General features: G+C 48.2%; 2 protein-coding genes across 2 annotated transcripts; one reads left to right on the top strand and one right to left on the bottom strand.

Moving 5' to 3' along the window:
* Nucleotides 1–9,644: 9,644 nt before the first annotated feature.
* Nucleotides 9,645–12,178, bottom strand: LOC122383545. Its single transcript, XM_043370057.1, has 3 exons — nt 11,892–12,178; nt 10,330–10,421; nt 9,645–9,879 (listed from the first exon to the last, which is right to left on the bottom strand). Exons 1-3 carry the CDS (start codon nt 12,090–12,092, stop codon nt 9,720–9,722), a joined length of 453 nt encoding a protein of 150 aa, XP_043225992.1. The 5' UTR covers nt 12,093–12,178; the 3' UTR covers nt 9,645–9,719.
* A 755-nt stretch (nt 12,179–12,933) lies between these two features.
* Nucleotides 12,934–14,700, top strand: LOC122383546. The gene is made up of 3 exons (XM_043370059.1): nt 12,934–13,314; nt 13,556–13,647; nt 13,891–14,700. Exons 1-3 carry the CDS (start codon nt 13,114–13,116, stop codon nt 14,099–14,101), a joined length of 504 nt encoding a protein of 167 aa, XP_043225994.1. The 5' UTR covers nt 12,934–13,113; the 3' UTR covers nt 14,102–14,700.
* Nucleotides 14,701–16,713: the final 2,013 nt, after the last annotated feature.

Raw genomic sequence — 16,713 nt, forward strand, 5'->3', positions numbered from 1 at the left:
CCCATGTTAAGTCAACGGGGTTTTGGACACTTTTTGCGCCATCGGGAATGGCGGAAAAACGAGCCAAGAAAGGGGTGGTTTTCTTCCCAGCATTTTATGGCAAACACGTTTGGGTACACGCCAGTGTGCACTGTATACCCCTCAGAATCTCGGAACGTGTCTTTGCACGGGGTCAAAGTTGGAATTTTGCTGTGTCCCATGTTAAGTCAATGGACGGCGATGTCGAGACTTTGCAGAGACATTTTCATTCGATCTTTGTACAAAATTTTAGAGATAGATTTCGCCCAAACTCTTATATCTTGTAGAGGAAAGAGCATAGTACATGCTGGTATGCTTCGTTAAGGTGGCAAAACTCATTTTTTCTTTTAAAGTTAATTTGAAATTTAAAATTTTTAACATGGAAAGTCAATGGGAGCGTGGCTCGACTGTGACTTGAACCCAACCACATTAGAGTATACGAACAGGTGACGGGGATACCTCCCGTGTGCGGATGCGACACTGATTATTGCTAAATATTAGCAGTAGGCCGCCTGTGGGGTGCCTTTACAAACCTTATATCTCTGCAACCACTGGACCGATTCACTCGCGGTCTTTTGTGTGGGATAGCTTCTTCCTTTCTTACACGTAGTGTGCTGTTCTCGATGCGTATGGGTGACCCCTAATGCACGTGCCACGTGCAAAACGAAGAGGTGTCAGTTCGGTAACAAGTCTAATAACTCTGTAGTTAGTTTGCCGATTGCGCTGATACTTGGCATGGATGTAGGCACCCGCCCCGCAATGCATTTCCATGTGTCACGGTTGGGGTGCCGCTGCACGTGCGCACGGGCAGGGTGACGCTTCCAGATCCCGAGAACGGCTGGGCCGATTGTGATCAAAGTTGGCACACCGTTAGGGCTCGGCGAGTAGGGTGCCGTGCACAAGTCAGTAAGTATGTATTTTCATGTGCCGCGGTTGGGGTGCAGCTGCACGTGCGCACGTGTAGGGGTCGTTTCCCGATCTTGGAAACGGCTTGGCCGATTCAGATTAAATTTGGTACATCACTAGAAACCGGCGAATAGAGTGCCGTGCACAAGTCAATTGGGGCCCAGGCTGCACGTGCGCACGTGCAGGGTGTCGCTTCCAGATCTCGAAAACGGCCGGGTCGATTGCACTCAAATTTGGCACACCGCTATAGACCGGCGAATAGGGTGCCGTGCACGTCAGTCCGTAGCACACCGACTCCGGTCTGCACGTGCAAGGCTCATCCTCTCGTTTGGCGGCGGGCGTTGTTGCTGCGTTTACAAAGGTGCTTGCTCAAACAACATGCGGTCCCGCGATGCGGAGCCCAGCATCGCAGATGCTGGTAACCGCAGGTTGTTTGAAAAGACAAACACTATTCGTTAGAATTGTGTTTTTCTATTGAAAAACAACCGGAGCGGTCGTTCTCCGGGCTATGTTTTGCAAGTCTGGCAGCGAATTGGGGCAACTTGGTAGGGGCCTAAACGAATCGCTCAATCTTCGTAAAAATTCCAGGGTATGGGCTCCCGCAGGCGATCTACCTGATGGCACCGGTCGGTACTCGCTAAGAAGTCTTTTGCGCGTGGCACGTGCGATTCCATTTTTCCCATGTTAACCCGCGCGGGGCTGGGGTCTCCAGCCGAACGCGCGGGGCTGGGGGGGGGTAAATTTTACCCCCCCTGTTATCTCCCGAACTAATGGTCCGATTTGGAAAATTCAAACGCCAATCGAAAGCTCTCATCACGAACTACTAAAAACATGTACTTAATTTAAAGTTTGAGGTCAAGGTCAAGGTCAGGTCAAGGGTACAAATTGCAAGTTTCTACAGTATCGGCCTTGCACCGTAGTTGCCGAAGAATGGAGTCATGGACTGAGACTGATCGCCCAAAACGTGTTCTTAGGCTACCAAGACAATATTAGTTGCATACAATATCATTCAGAGGTCAAGGTCAAGGTCAGGTCAGGTCAGGTCAGGTCACCAAAAAACAAAATATAGAAAAGGGCATGTGCGACACATGTTTTATGGGTCATTTTACTCATAGAATTCAATAGGCACACTCAATAAGTGATATGGACCACCTCTGGATGAATTTCAGGTCGGGGTCAGGTCAAGGTCAGGTCAAGTGAGGTCAAATTTTGAAGTTGGTTGTTAAGGCCTAAAAAGGTGTCTATCTGATGCAGTTTTTCACGGCGAATCGAATGGTGCTATTTTTGTTTCCGTACGAGGTCTAGAACTTCCAAAAAAGTCATTTTCAAAAATTTTGTGTGTCGTGACGTCATAAAATTTTGAATAACTCCCACATTTTTGAACCGATTCTTCTAAAATTTGGTATGTAGGTGCACATAGACCACTTCTCTGACATATATTCCGGTTTTTTCGATACACTCAAAATTTTGGATTTTATAATGATTTTCCCAAAAAAGTCAGTTTTTTGAAAAAAATTAGGCCAAAATCCAAAAGTTTCAAAAAACCGAGATAGCCATTTGATAGACAAAGTAAAATTACGTATAACCTTTTTTGTTACGTCTTGATTCCTTTAAAAATGAAGATGTAAGCGGCGTTTGAACTTTTGCCGTTTTTGAGGCGAAAATGGCGAACATGACGTCACTAAAACGTCAATTTCTCAAAAAATTTCCGACGGATTTCGCTCAAATTTTCAGGGAACGTGTCAAATTGATGTAAGAAAAGGTACTGAAAGTTTGGCGGCGCTGCGCGCCGCCGTTTTTGAGATATCGCAAAAATTCGCGAGGGGGGGTAAAATTTACCCCCCCCCCAGCCCCGCGCGGGTTAAGTCAACGGGGGTTTGGACACTTTTTGCGCGATCGCGAATGGCGGGAAAACGAGCCAAGGAAGAGGTGGTTTTCTTCCCAGCATTTTATGGCAAACACGTTTGGGTACACGCCAGTGTGCGCTGTATACCTCTCAGAATCTCGGAACGTGTCTTTGCACGAGGTCAAAGTTGGAATTTTGCTGTGTCCCATGTTAAGTCAATGGACGGCGATGTCGAGACTTTGCAGAGACATTTTCATTCGATCTTTGTACAAAATTTTAGAGATAGATTTCGTCCAAACTCTTATATCTTGTAGAGGAAAGAGCATAGTACATGCAATTATGCTTCGTTAAGCTGGCAAAACTCATTTTTTCTTATAAAGTTCATTTGAAAATTAAAATTTTTAACATGGAAAGTCAATGGGAGCGTCTTTGTTGCTTAATAACTTTTTACGTTGCAGATATATCAAAGTGAAAAGTTAATAAAATATACAACTTTCGATGCTCTTTCCAACAATGTATAGAACGTCACTGCACGATGTGCCGTTTCTAAGAAAAGCTGTAAAAAAGCAGGGCTCGACTGTGACTTGAACCCAACCACATTAGAGGATACGAACAGGTGACGGGGATACCTCCCGTGTGCGGATGTGACACTGATTATTGCTAAATATTAGCAGTAGGCCGTCTGTGGGGGCGCCTTTACAAACCTTATATCTCTGCAACCATTGGACCGATTCACTCGCGGTCTTTTGTGTGGGATAGCTTCTTCCTTTCTCACACGTAGTGTGCTGTTCTCGATGCGTATGGGTGACCCCTAATGCACGTGCCACGTGCAAAACGAGGAGAAGTCAGTTCAGTAACAAATCTAATAACTCTGTAGTTAGTTTGCCGATTGCGCTGGTACTTGGCATGGATGTTGGCACGTATCCGGCAATGCATTTCCATGTTTCACGGTTGGGGTGCTATTGCACGTGCACACGTGCAGGGTGACGCTTCCAGATCTCGAGAACGGCTGGGCCGATTGTGATCAAAGTTGGCACACCGTTAGGGATCGGCGAGTAGGGTGCCGTGCACAAGTCAGATGGGATTCATTTTGCACGTGCGCACGTGCAGGCTGACGCTTCCAGATCTCGAGAACGGCTGGGCCGATTGTGCTTAGATTTGGCACACCACTAGAGACTGGTTAATAGGGTGCCGTGCACAAGTCAGTAAGTATGTATTTTCATGTGCCACGGTTGGGGTGCATCTGCACGTGCGCACGTGTAAGGGTCGTTTCCAGATCTTGGAAACGGCTGGGCTGAATGCGATTAAATTTGGTACATCGCTATAAACCGGCGAATAGAGTGCCGTGCACAAGTCAATTGGGACCTAGGCTGCACGTGCGCAGGTGCAGGGTGTCGCTTCCAGATCTCGAAAACGGCCGGGTCGATTGCACTCAAATTTGGCACACCGCTATAGACCGGCGAATAGGGTCTTAATGCGTCAGTGTTTACGTTTAACGGACGGTATTTTCATGTGCCACGGTTGGGGTGCAGCTGCACGTGCGCACGTGTAGGGGTCGCTTCAAGATAGCACACCGACTCCGGTCTGCACGTGCAAGGCTCATCCTCTCGTTTGGCGGCGGGCGTTTTTGCTGCGTTTACAAAGGTGCTTGCTCAAACAACCTGCGGTCCCGCGATGCGGAGCCCAGCATCGCAGATGCTGGGTAACCGCAGGTTGTTTGAAAAGACAAACACTATTCGTTAGAATTGTGTTTTTCTATTGAAAAACAACCGGAGCGGTCGTTCTCCGGGCTATGTTTTGCAAGTCTGGCCGCGAATTGGGGCAACTTGATTGGGGCCTAGACGAAATGTACAATCGTCGTAAAAAGTTCAGTGTATGGGCTCCCGGAGGCGATCTACCTGATGGCAACGGTCGCTACTCGCTTAAAACCTCGTGGCACGTGGCACGTGCGATTCCATTTTCCCCGTGTTAAGTCAATGGGGTTTTGGACACTTTTTGCGCGATCGCCAATAGCGGGAAAACTAGCCAAGAAGGAGGTGGTTTTCTTCCCAGCATTTTATGGCAAACACGTTCAGGTACACGCCAGTGTGCGCTGTATACCCCTCAGAATCTCGGAACGTGTCTTTGCACGAGGTCAAAGTTGGAATTTTGCTGTGCCCCATGTTAAGTCAATGGATGGCGATGTCGAGACTTTGCAGAGACATTTTCATTCGATCTTTGTACAAAATTTTAGAGATAGATTTCGCCCAAACTCTTATATCTTGTAGAGGAAAGAGCATAGTACTTGCTGGTATGCTTCGTTAAGGTGGCAAAACTCATTTTTTCTTTTAAAGTTAATTTGAAATTTAAATTTTTTAACATGGAAAGTCAATGGGAGCGTCTTTATTCCTCTATAACTTTTAGCTTTAGTAAGATATATAGGTGAAAAGTTAATATAATATACAACTTTTGATGCTCTTTCCACTGATGCATAGGACGTCACTGCACGATGTGACGTTTTTAAGAAAAGCTGTAAAAAATCAGGGCTCGACTGTGACTTGAACCCAACCACATTAGAGTATACGAACAGGTGACGGCGATACCTCCCGTGTGCGGATGCGACACTGATTATTGCTAAATATTAGCAGTAGGCCGCCTGTGGGGCGCCTTTACAAACCTTATATCTCTGCAACCACTGGACCGATTCACTCGCGGTCTTTTGTGTGGGATAGCTTCTTCCTTTCTTATACGTAGTGTGCTGTTCTCGATGCGTATGGGTGACCCCTAATGCACGTGCCACGTGCAAAACGAAGAGGTGTCAGTTCGGTAACAAGTCTAATAACTCTGTAGTTAGTTTGCCGATTGCGCTGAATGCTGATACTTGGCATGGTTGTAGGCACCTGCCGCGCAATGCATTTCCATGTGTCACGGTTGGGGTGCCGCTGCACGTGCACACGGGCAGGGTGACGCTTCCAGATCTCGAGAACGGCTGGGCCGATTGTGATCAAAGTTGGCACACCGCTAGACGCTGGTAAGTAGGGTGCCGTGCACAAGTCAGATGGGACCCGTTATGCACGTGCGCACGTGCAGGCTGACGCTTCCAGATCTCAAGAACGGCTGGGCCGACTGTGCTCAAATTTGGTATACCGCTAGAGACTGGTTAGTAGGGTGCCGTGCACAAGTCAGTTAGTATGTATTTTCATGTGCCACGGTTGGGGTGCAGCTCCACGAGCGCACGTGTAGGGGTCGCTTCCAGATCTTGAAATTGACGGGGCCGATTGAGCTTCAATTTGGTACACCGCTAGAAACCGGCGAATAGAGTGCCGTGCACAAGTCAATTGGGGCCTAGGCTGCACGTGCGCACGTGCATGGTGTCGCTTCCAGATCTCGAAAACGGCCGGGTCGATTGCACTCAAATTTGGCACACCGCTATAGACCGACGAATAGGGTGCCGTGCACGTCAGTCCGTAGCACACCGACTCCGGTCTGCACGTGCAAGGCTCATCCTCTCGTTTGGTGGCGGGCGTTTTTGCTGCGTTTACAAAGGTGCTTGCTCAAACAACCTGCGGTCCCGCGATGCGGAGCCCGGCATCGCAGATGCCGGTAACCGAAGGTTTGTTGTCAATAGTTAAAACACTATTCTTTAGAATTGTGTTTTTCTATTGAAAAACAAATCTGAGTTCCCTGACAATTTGGCAAAAGCTGCCTGAGATCAGTACAACTTGATGCTCTTGAAAACGGCTGGTCCAAATATTCTGATTTTTTCAGGATTTCTAGTGGGCCAGGTGATCTACGTTCTGGTATGGGTCTCCCCTCCGCGGACCATCTGGTGCACGTGCCACGTGACTTTAAAAATTCCCGTGTTAAGCCAATGGGGAAAATGAAAAAATGCGTTCCACGGCAGATTGCTCGAAAACGATCCAAACGACCCCCCATTTTCTTACATGCAGATCAACCACCATTCGGTGCACTACCCATGGGTATGTCGCAAAGTGGCCGGAAAAGTCCAGAACCACGTGCCACGTGCCGTTGAAAATGACCCTGCACACCGGAAATTGGGACTTTTGGTCATTTCGGCGCACCCATGATGCATACTATGGCGTGGGTGACCAAACAATGGGTGTCATCCGGTCGGCAACTGTTTAAGGTGTCGTCCAGTGGGCCAAAGTGGTAGTTTCAAACTTTTGGGATCCACCACTCTGGGGATTCTTTTTGACAATATACTTACGTTTCTTGGCGCAATGTTCATTCCACCCAGCCGGTCGTCAATGCGTTAGATGACCCAAATGACGATTGACCTGAAGGAAGTTGGGGGCGAGGAACACGCGCGTGCCATCCGTTTTTTACTCGGGCGCTTTCATCTAGGAGATTTTTGCAGATACGTCAATGCGTTAGATGACCCAAATGACGATTGACCTGAAGGAAGTTGGGGGCGAGGAACACGCACGTGCCATCCGTTTTTTAATCGGGCGCTTTCATCTAGGAGATTTTTGCAGATATCTTTTTGATTTGTGAAAATGACCAGCCTAGCGGTATGCCAGCCGCTGATAAATTATTATCTTGCTGCGGCCGGGCGCTTATTTGCGGTGTTTGCGTTTGGCGGCTGGCGGGCGACTTTTAGTCGTTTTCGGTTAGCAGTTAGCGTCGGTGCGGTGCGGGCGGTTTTATTTTTTTCGGCGTTTCGGCGTTTTTTTCTGTGTGGTTTGCGGCGGTCGGGTGATTTTTTGCCGTTTGCGTTGGCTTTTCGGGCGTGCGTTTTACACGTTTTGCGGTGTTTACGTTTTGCGGCGGGCGGGCGTTTTGTGTTTTTTGCGGTGTTTGTCTTTGGCGGCGGGCGGGCGGGCGGGCGGGCGATGCGGGCGGTTTTCTTCTTTTTTTTGCGTCGTTTGCGGTGTTAAATTTGTTTGCGGTTGGCGGGCGGTTTTATTGTTTTGCGGCGTTTTTGCGTTTTTTATTTGCGGTTTGCGGCGGGCGGGCGTTTGTTTATTTTTTGCGACGTTTGCGTTGGCGTTTCGGGCGTGCGTTTTGCGCGTTTTGCGGTGTTTGCGTTTTCCGGCGGGCGGGCGTTTTTCACAATTCAAAGTCCAAACCTTCGGGCCACAGCGCTCCTCGAAAAGCGCTGCCCTCGAGTATGTTCTGCTTCTGAAGCCTAGGAACGATAAGCCAGACTGCAACGAGACTTTAAATGTAGCTTACATGTATCTTCACCCTTGCAGCTACAACTTTATCTTTTGAAGTCTTCTTTTCAATCAGTCCGCATTTAAAAATCGTCGGTCAAAGCCATCCGTTGAGATTGATAAAACCACACATTACTTTTGCGGTGGGCTGTACCTAGACCTTTTGACTTAAAGGGACCCTCCCACCTTCAAAAAAGTTAATGAATTGGCATGAAAGTGATGTCGCTCGGTTCAGAAAGAGCAAAAACGAATATCTACCAAATTTCATCGAAAAATATTCACCGGTTTTCAAGATATTAGACTTTTACTTTTGTTTACTTTTTGGGATCTCTGCTGTTCCTAGCGACTTTATTTGAAAGTGCGGCATTTGTTGCGCGCAAAGCAGCATATACCACCGCGTGCTACAAAACGTTTTAGTCAAACATTTAACCGACGTTCGAAAGCCTGATGACGTCATCAGACTCCCGTAATGGTTAAGAGTGGTCCCACCCTGCAAGTAAAGGGAAGAAATTTCTTGAACACCGTAAAGCTGCGGGGGTTGCGACCATGATAAATGGTGGTTTCTGAGCCTGGCCGCAAACTTGGCTATCTCAACTCAAAACTAATGTTAAGGTGGGAGGGTCCCTTTAATATCATTACGGAGCGAGCGAAGCGAGCGGAGTCTTACGTAGAATAACGGAAATTTCTGAGTATGAGCGGCCGGCCGGCCGTGCGGACGCTTTTGCGAGGCTTATATCTCAGCAACCACTTGACCGATTTACATGCGGTAATTTTTGTAGGGTAGCTTCATTCCTTCTACCAAGTATTGGACTATTCCCGATGCATGTGGGTGACCCCTTATGCACGTGCCACGTGCAAAACGAAGAGGTGTCACTTTTGTAATTGTTGCAATATCTCGATAACTACTTGGCCGATTGCGCTGAAAGTTGGCATGTAGGTAGGCACCCACTAGGCACTGCATATCCATGTGCCAGAGTTGGGGTGCCGCTGCACGTGCGCACGTGCAGGGGTCGTTTCCAGATCTCGAGAACGGCTCGACCGATTGCGCTCAAATTTGGTACACAGTTAGGGACCGGTTACTAGGGTGCCGTGCACAAGTCAGTTGGGACCCATTTTGCACGTGCGCACGTGCAGGGTGCCGCTTCCAGATCTCGAGAACGGCTGGGCCGATTGTGCCCAAATTTGGCACATCGCTAGAGACCAGTCAGTAGGGTGCCGTGCACATGTCAGTTGGAGGTACCCCCTCGAAATTTCGCACGTGCAAGACTCACCCCCTCGCTCGCTCCGTTAGTCGCCCCAAAAGGCGCTATACTGGTATTAAATATTCAACAGCGCGCATATTTAAACGATCTCAAAAGATAAAGGTTAAGGATTGCTATTAGTTTTGATAGCGACTGAACCATTTGTGGTATCTGACTAAGTTATTTCAAACACTTTACGTACTACGTAGAGACAGTCACGAAAAGTGGTTGCTCACAATATTACAAGAAATTCTTCCCTTATCGGGTAGTATTCTTCCTGACCCAGGATGCAATTGATTCGGAACAGCCATACTAATTACTAGGCCAATCAATTGTCGATGTCTTCTCTTATCTACTCGGTAATTGATAAATCCCTAGCTGCTTACCTGACTGTTCTTTTATGTACATACACACACCCGAATCTCAACCTGTCAGACAAACAAAAGAAAGCTGCACGACATTCAAATGCATCGCTTCATCGGTAATCAGTTTATTTGCATTTTCCATGTTTTCAGCGTTATTGGAGAAAATAATGATCTTGCACAGTAGCGTTCAATAGAAGTCTGGCGCGTATCTGTAGCTCCTGGGCAGGAAGGGCACGTCCATATAGACGACCCGCCGGTCGATCCTGTTGTAACCGGAGCGAACAGTGCCGAAGCAGCGGTAGACGCCGTGGTCTCTGGTGTCGTGAAGTGGGATGGTGAGGACCGACCTAGAGCACACAGAAATACAGTCAGAGAAAGACGGTAGCAGAGGGAGCAGCTCAGAGACGTATTATAGCAAGTTGTACGTACTGTCCCAAGAAACGGGTCAGACACAAATGGTTTCATTGAGGAGGCAGTGGAGGCTATGATCGTACTGATGAACTGTAGACAATTGTCGGAGGGATCGCTTTACCGAGAAATCATGCTGTATATGTAATTATTTGCAAAAGCAATGGCGATCACGTTAATATCTACAGAAGATACTCGACACTCGACAGAGTACAATGAACAGGCGCCAACAATGGACACATCAACATGCAATGCATGTAGGCACATATCGAACATAAAAGCACCGAAGCAACATTCTGTGGGGAAATAAGGGGGTGCGGGGAAGTGCGTGTATAACGAAAGTCGTCCCCTTAACACCGTTGCACATATATGACGACTATCTCCCTTACTTGTCACGACGTGAGATGACAGTGGGCCTTCCTCTGATGGCCTCTGCTCTCCGGCAGGTGCCGTAGTCATCCAGCTTTATCCAGGCGATATCCTGCGCACGGAACATTCAGCTGTTGCATTCAATGGTCATCCAGTTGACCCAGCCGTATCCACGCACGGCTGTCCTGCCCGCACGGAATTCAGCTGCGTGCCTTACGGGACAGCCAGGACTTGAAGAAATGCTCCGCTTCGCTTCTGTTAATGTATTTACGATGAACTCGGATTCCGAGCTACTTAATATTTTTCACATGACCAAATGGCTCATAATTACTAGGGGAAGTTGGGGCAATGCCGGAGTTGGGGCAAAGCCGAAATTCGAGATATTTCGAAAACCGTAAGACATGGATGCCACCTGTCAGTGATGCTCTGAAGCTTAAGTGACTACAATTATCGCATGTTTGTTACGAGTCGTCATTCGGAATACTTCGACTGTGAGGGCGCCAAGAGCGTTTTCAAGGTACGTTTCCCTTGTACTACATGCGCCTTTGAAGCTGCATTTTTTACTCATTATGCTACCGTTTGTCTGGTCAATTCGGTCAAGTAATCTTTAGCATGTCTTTGCATAAGTGTGCTGCCTATTTGAAATTTATACAGCACGTTGAAAAGTTATGGGCCTGCAAATGAAAGTATGGCTGGCTGGGGTAATGCCGAAAACGTGCGATTACGCACGTGTTAAAAGCACGCTACCTGGACTTTACTGCTGTAGAATAGCAACGCGTATTTTTAGTCACACAAATTACACTTTCAACCGACACAACGGCCTGTTACCTATAAGGAATGATTTACCTGGCATTTTCTTATTATATCACATAATTATAACTTCCAGTGTGCACCGTGTCCTCAAGCTCTTGAAACGTGTGTCAGCTTTGATGAATTCTGGATAAAGTTTGAGATAAAATGGCAAAACATCAATGTCGGCATTCCCCGTAGATCATTTCTCCCATTTTCGGCTTTCCCCGCAGTCCGGGGCAACGCCGAAAAAGTCACTTCTTTGATATTTTTAGTTTGTGCGCTTAACGGTATGCGAATTCATCAAATGCGCCTGGTATGTTTGAAAGGCAAAAGACTGGCCTCTCGAATGACGCCAACAAGAATAGCGTATGTTGTCTACCTTGCGTGCTACGGGCGTCAGAAAAAAAGTCTTCGGCGTTCCCCCAACTTCCCCTAAATGTCGTATTTAACCTCCAAAAATAATCATAATCCTTTGTATACTCTTGCAAACTTGAATGAACAAATGAAGGTAATAATGTACGTGCTTTGCATTTATAAACCCACATCAACAATTTGAGGCAAAATGCAACAGTGCTGGCACATTTTCTTATCTACCATACAGCCACATGTTTTGCATAACCTACCTAACAGAACAAAGCTAAATAAAGTTTAAAAGTCGTTCATAGTCCGACTCAAAGTTTTTTCTCTCGAAAGCTCACCATGGTTATATCTGCCAAAGCTTATCACAAGGAACCAATTTCTATTTTTATGAGACGTGCCACTTTGAAGCGCTAGAGCCATCCGCTCTTACCGTCACTCTATCGTAGCTCCTGGATCTCCTGAAGTCACAGACCAGCTCCACCTGACGGTTGTACGACCTCTCGCCGGCCAGGTTATAGTAGCCATTGCCGACGTATCTCCCCTCGCAGGGCTCGTAGCCGAAGTCCAGCACGCCTCGCCTCACTGCGCTGGCCAGCAGGAACAAGCTCGCCACCGACAGTAGCCGTAGCATGGTCGGTGCGACCCCGGGATCGTATCTGGGAACGATCAGAACCTTCTCCGGTGGACCGGCCCAGGCCCGGCCACGGCTGGCTGCTGAATGACAGCGTCGGGGCTAGGTGTCCTGAGAAATAGGCACGTGCCTCGTGGTGCGTGCAAGTGCTGTGAGGCCGCTGAGCTATGACCTTGCCATTGTAAACATGGCGGCTGAGGGGCATTAGGGCGGTGCGCCAGGGGCCCACAGGCTTGACGACCATTAAATATAGCACAGAGTCAGCCCTTAAACGTGCAACGTGTCCGTCTAGCTTGGTTTCCTCGGCAATGCATCACAGCTATACTGGACAATTATCTCTAGCTCTACGCCCTAGACTCCTAGCTATAATCCTTTTTTGTCGAATTCTTCTCCTATGCCTGATAGCATTCGCTCTTGCTATTTGTCACAACCAGGTATTTAAACCCTGCTTGGAAACATCATGTTGTTGTCCACTACTGACCCCGAAAATCATAAGATACAGCTAACCTCTAACTGAAACTCTGCCGACAATCGGATGGCCTTGTTTCCCGTTATGACACGTGTGTTTTGTTCTCGCTACTCCAGGCGTTGAACACACCAGTCAAACTCCGCTGGAAGTGAGCCTTTTAGTTACCATCACAATAGGTCCTGGCCCCGCATACCAGACAGCGTGTATTGTTTCCGAGACCTTACAGAGGACAGTTAGGGGCCATGCAGATGCCCCGACTGTTTACCCTGCTCCTGTCCGTGCAGTGGTGTGGTGTGTCCGCCACCGAGCAAGGTCGCGCTCATTATCGGGCACCTTCACGTCTGAGGAGCGCTGGCTTCGCGGGCCTATTCGGCGACACGGCTGGCGGCCTCTGATTACAATGTGCTGAGCACGACCCACCGGCCGCCGCCTACTTGTACCGCCACCTCGCACCGGACAAGGCATTTAGCTGTCGGCTGTCGTCGTACTCAGGTAGTGACGCTCAGCGGCAGGAAAGGTGGAGCTGGTAGGATTTGAACCCACGACCTCGCCATGATCCGGCCGGTGGTTATTGTTTGCTCCCTCTTGCTTACCCTGTCGTACGGGCGGCCGTATTTCGACTACGACGCCTGCGAGGGAGAAAACGTCGGCAGAGGCTACTACAACCTGGCCGGGGAAAGGAGCTACAATCGCAACGTCGAACTGATCTGCGACTTCAAAAGAGAAATGGGCTACGACTATGACAGAGTTATGGTAAGATAATACGCGACGTGCTCAAAGTATGCATTGAAAAAATTCAGTCTATATAAGACTAAAAACACAATTAATGGTTAGCTTATGCTAGTTCCAATTTGGAATCTAGCTAAATTCACATGGATTAATCACATTTTTATTGAACCACAGCTGCTGGCTTCTACCGAATTTATGCTTTTACGCTTATCACCAAAGCAAATCCTCAGGTGTTGATAATTAATTACCATTCTTTCTCGTGCAGGACATTGCGTGGATCAAGCTGGGTGATGGAGGTCGGTGCTCGAGAGCGGAGGCCATCCGGGGGGACATCGACGTCAACTCCTTGGACGGCAGGTGAGGGTCACTCCTTACCGTCTATAATCATGGCTCAGTGTTGAACTGAACTGTCGAGAAAGCATCGTTTAAATTCGTTCCAGTTAGCACATTATGCATAAGCTCGACGTACTTCTTGTCGGGTTCCGGAACTTAGACTGATGATCACGCCCCAGAAAGCTGTAAGCCTGTTGGACCGAGAACTGGGCCTTAATTTTCGGTTCCTTGTTATAACCAAAGCTAACTCCTCTTCACGTCTGGCAGGTCGGTGCTCACCATACCCAGATACGACGACCGGGACTACGGTGTCTACCGCTGCTTCGGCACCGTGCGACAGAGCTACAGAAACCTGGGGCGCTACCGCGGTCAGAGCGACCACGTCTTCATGGACGTGATGTTCATGCCGGACGACTTCAGCGGCAGCTCCAGATATGGTCGGTCGTCCAGATATGGTCGGTCGCGGTATCGTTACTGAGGACTGAGGAGACATGTGGCTCCATGTGGCACTCGAGCGTTGAAAGTTGCAGACTCAGAAACGAAGGTGTATTTGCGCATGGTAGCAGAGACAAAAGTGAGATGAAGATTTGTATTACGACATGAAACGATCATGTGACAATTATGAAGGCGAGCATGGCATTGTTCATGGCATTGAGCTAGGCTCTGAGGGCATTGGAGGTCAGCGTTTGTTTCGTTAGCCAGGCTCAAGGTAGCGCGAGGCTTGTTAGGCCAGTTCTGTCACCCTAAATTACATTACCCAATGTTGGTGATGATGGTACGCTATGGTAGGTAGACCATCTGAAATGAGACTAAACGGGTTGAAGTTAGATAGGCTCCTTCCGCTTTGCACTATTTTTTAAGATTAAGACCAAATAGCCATGCGAATGATATCGATCTTTGCACTGAAACTAGATATATCTACCTTGCTTACATGCATATATCTTTTTGGAAAGTATGCATGCATGTATCTATGTATTAGCGTCATGGGCAATCCACACATGGCATGGCGATTATTTTCACACGATCAGCGACTCCAGTGCTTCGAGCGAAAGCAGCCATAAGTTTTAGGATAAATCTACCTACCTCCTTTGCTTTAATTCTGTGATCTTCTAGGCACTGCCATAAGCACACCATAAGATGTCTGTTTTTTGGGAACATCCGTGATCCTGCGGCACCTTTCCTCACGATCTGTCGCTTGTTAGTCACTGATGAAATAAAAATGTCGCATGTTTGATTAATTTTGCTGTAACTAGCCGTTTTTACGACGGGCTATCCAGCGAGTGCACCTAATTGCACCAAATCTGCACCTAATCTCTTTTACAGCAAATATCTTTATTTTATGAATTTATTTCAGTGTTTTAATCGATGATGCTCTCTATTAATATGACAAAGCAGGTATATAAGCAGTTAGTGCAACCCTAGCTGATAGCTACTAAGAGACACACTGAACCTAATTTGACCAAATCTGCACCTAATCTGCTACAGATGCGCACCAAATGTGTACCAGATGGCCGTCGTGAAAACGGCTACTATCTATTTCCTGCAGAAGCGCAACCAAGGCGGGGGGGGCACACTGGGCATTTGCCCCCCCCCCCCCCGTCAGCTTTGAAGGCGCCCTCGAGGCAAATGCCGCCCCTGCGCACGAAAAGGATTTGCAGGCGCCGAAGGCGCCGCAAATCCTTTTAGAATGTGAGCATGCAGTCTACAAAAGTGTCATGCCGCCCCAGAAAGAACAAGGCCGCCCGCTGAGGTGTTTTACCGCCCTCCACCGGTTTACATGCAGTCCAAAAATGCGTTATGCCGCCTTCCAAAAGAATAATGCCGCCCTCTGAGGTAACATGCCGCCCTCTGTGGTCAGTACGCCGCCCTCCAACGGTTTGCATGCAGGCAATGAAATGGCGTTATGCCGCCCTCAGAAAGAACAATGCCACCTAATGAGGTGTTATGCCGCCCTCTGTGACCGCTATGCCACCCTCTAACGGCTTGCATGCAGTCCACAAAAGATGTTGTGCCCCCTCAGAAAGAACAATGCAGCCCTTTGAGGTGTTATCCCGCCCTCTGTGGTCGATACACTACCCGCTAGCAGCTTGCATGCAGTCCACAAAAGGTATTATGTTGCCCTCAGAAAGAACAATGCCGCCCTCCGAAAGAACATTGCCGCCCCCCCCGTGGTAAGTACGCCGCCCTCTAACGGCTTGCATGCAGGTAACAAAAGGCGTTATTCCGTCCTCAGCCAGAACAATGCCGCCCTCTGTGATGTTATGCCGTCCTCTGGATACGCCGCCCTCTAACTGTTTACATACATTTCACAAAAGGTGTTATGCCGTCCTCAGAATAATGCCGCTCTCTGAGGGGTCATGTCACCCTCCGTGATCAATACGCCGCCTTCCATAAGCAACATGCTTGGACATCGACGTCATCAGACCAGGACTAGACGAACTACTTTTCGTGCACCCCAAAATGCCGCCCTTGTCAGAGTGCCGCCCCTTCCTTCCGACTGAGTGCCGCCCCTCAGCTATGAAGTGCCGCTCTCTGAAGCACGTGCCGCCCCTCGGCTGAGCTGGCGCCGCCTGTCTAAGCAAGTATGACCAGCTTTTTTCGCGCGTAGATGCCCCTGGCGGCTGGCAACATGTTGCCCTGTGGAATATTAAGTTATTCTGCCGCCCTACTAGTTGTTATAAATCGACCCCCAAATATATCATTGCACCTCGGAAGGAATGATACCGAGTTTTGAAACAATTTTGCCGCTCTCGAATCATTCTATATCGCCCTCAATAGACAATAGACATGGCACCTCCATTCGAAGGTACGCATTCAAAAGTATCTTGTCACTATGGTAGTAGAGATGCCGGCCTGAGGAAATATTTAACGAAACATAAATGTGGCATGTGTCGTATGTAGCGAGTTTTGGTTCGCATGTCTCCGTCCCCTCACTCACAGGACTGTGGGCCATGTATTCACAGACCAAAAAGTGGTCACTCTATTTCTCAACGAGCACAATATTCTGCTGATTCCGCTGGTTTTAAATATATGCCACTTGCACCAGGAACTGCATACACAATTTATATACATTTGTAGAAAATAAAAGTA

The sequence above is a fragment of the Amphibalanus amphitrite genome, unplaced genomic scaffold (assembly GCF_019059575.1).
Source record: "Amphibalanus amphitrite isolate SeventyFive unplaced genomic scaffold, NRLGWU_Aamphi_draft 000167F_arrow, whole genome shotgun sequence".
Taxonomy (NCBI): Eukaryota; Metazoa; Arthropoda; class Thecostraca; order Balanomorpha; family Balanidae; genus Amphibalanus; species Amphibalanus amphitrite.

Bases quoted from the DNA above. Each gene is read 5' to 3' on its own strand.
- LOC122383545 (XM_043370057.1), bottom strand. From the start codon at position 12,092: ATGCTACGGCTACTGTCGGTGGCGAGCTTGTTCCTGCTGGCCAGCGCA. The intron at 10,422-11,891 runs GTAAGAGCGGAT...TTCCGTGCGCAG, and splicing joins GGAGCTACGATAGAGTGACG to GATATCGCCTGGATAAAGCT. The intron at 9,880-10,329 runs GTAAGGGAGATA...TGTGTGCTCTAG, and splicing joins GTCATCTCACGTCGTGACAA to GTCGGTCCTCACCATCCCAC.
- LOC122383546 (XM_043370059.1), top strand. From the start codon at position 13,114: ATGATCCGGCCGGTGGTTATTGTTTGCTCCCTCTTGCTTACCCTGTCG. The intron at 13,315-13,555 runs GTAAGATAATAC...TTTCTCGTGCAG, and splicing joins ACGACTATGACAGAGTTATG to GACATTGCGTGGATCAAGCT. The intron at 13,648-13,890 runs GTGAGGGTCACT...CACGTCTGGCAG, and splicing joins GTCAACTCCTTGGACGGCAG to GTCGGTGCTCACCATACCCA.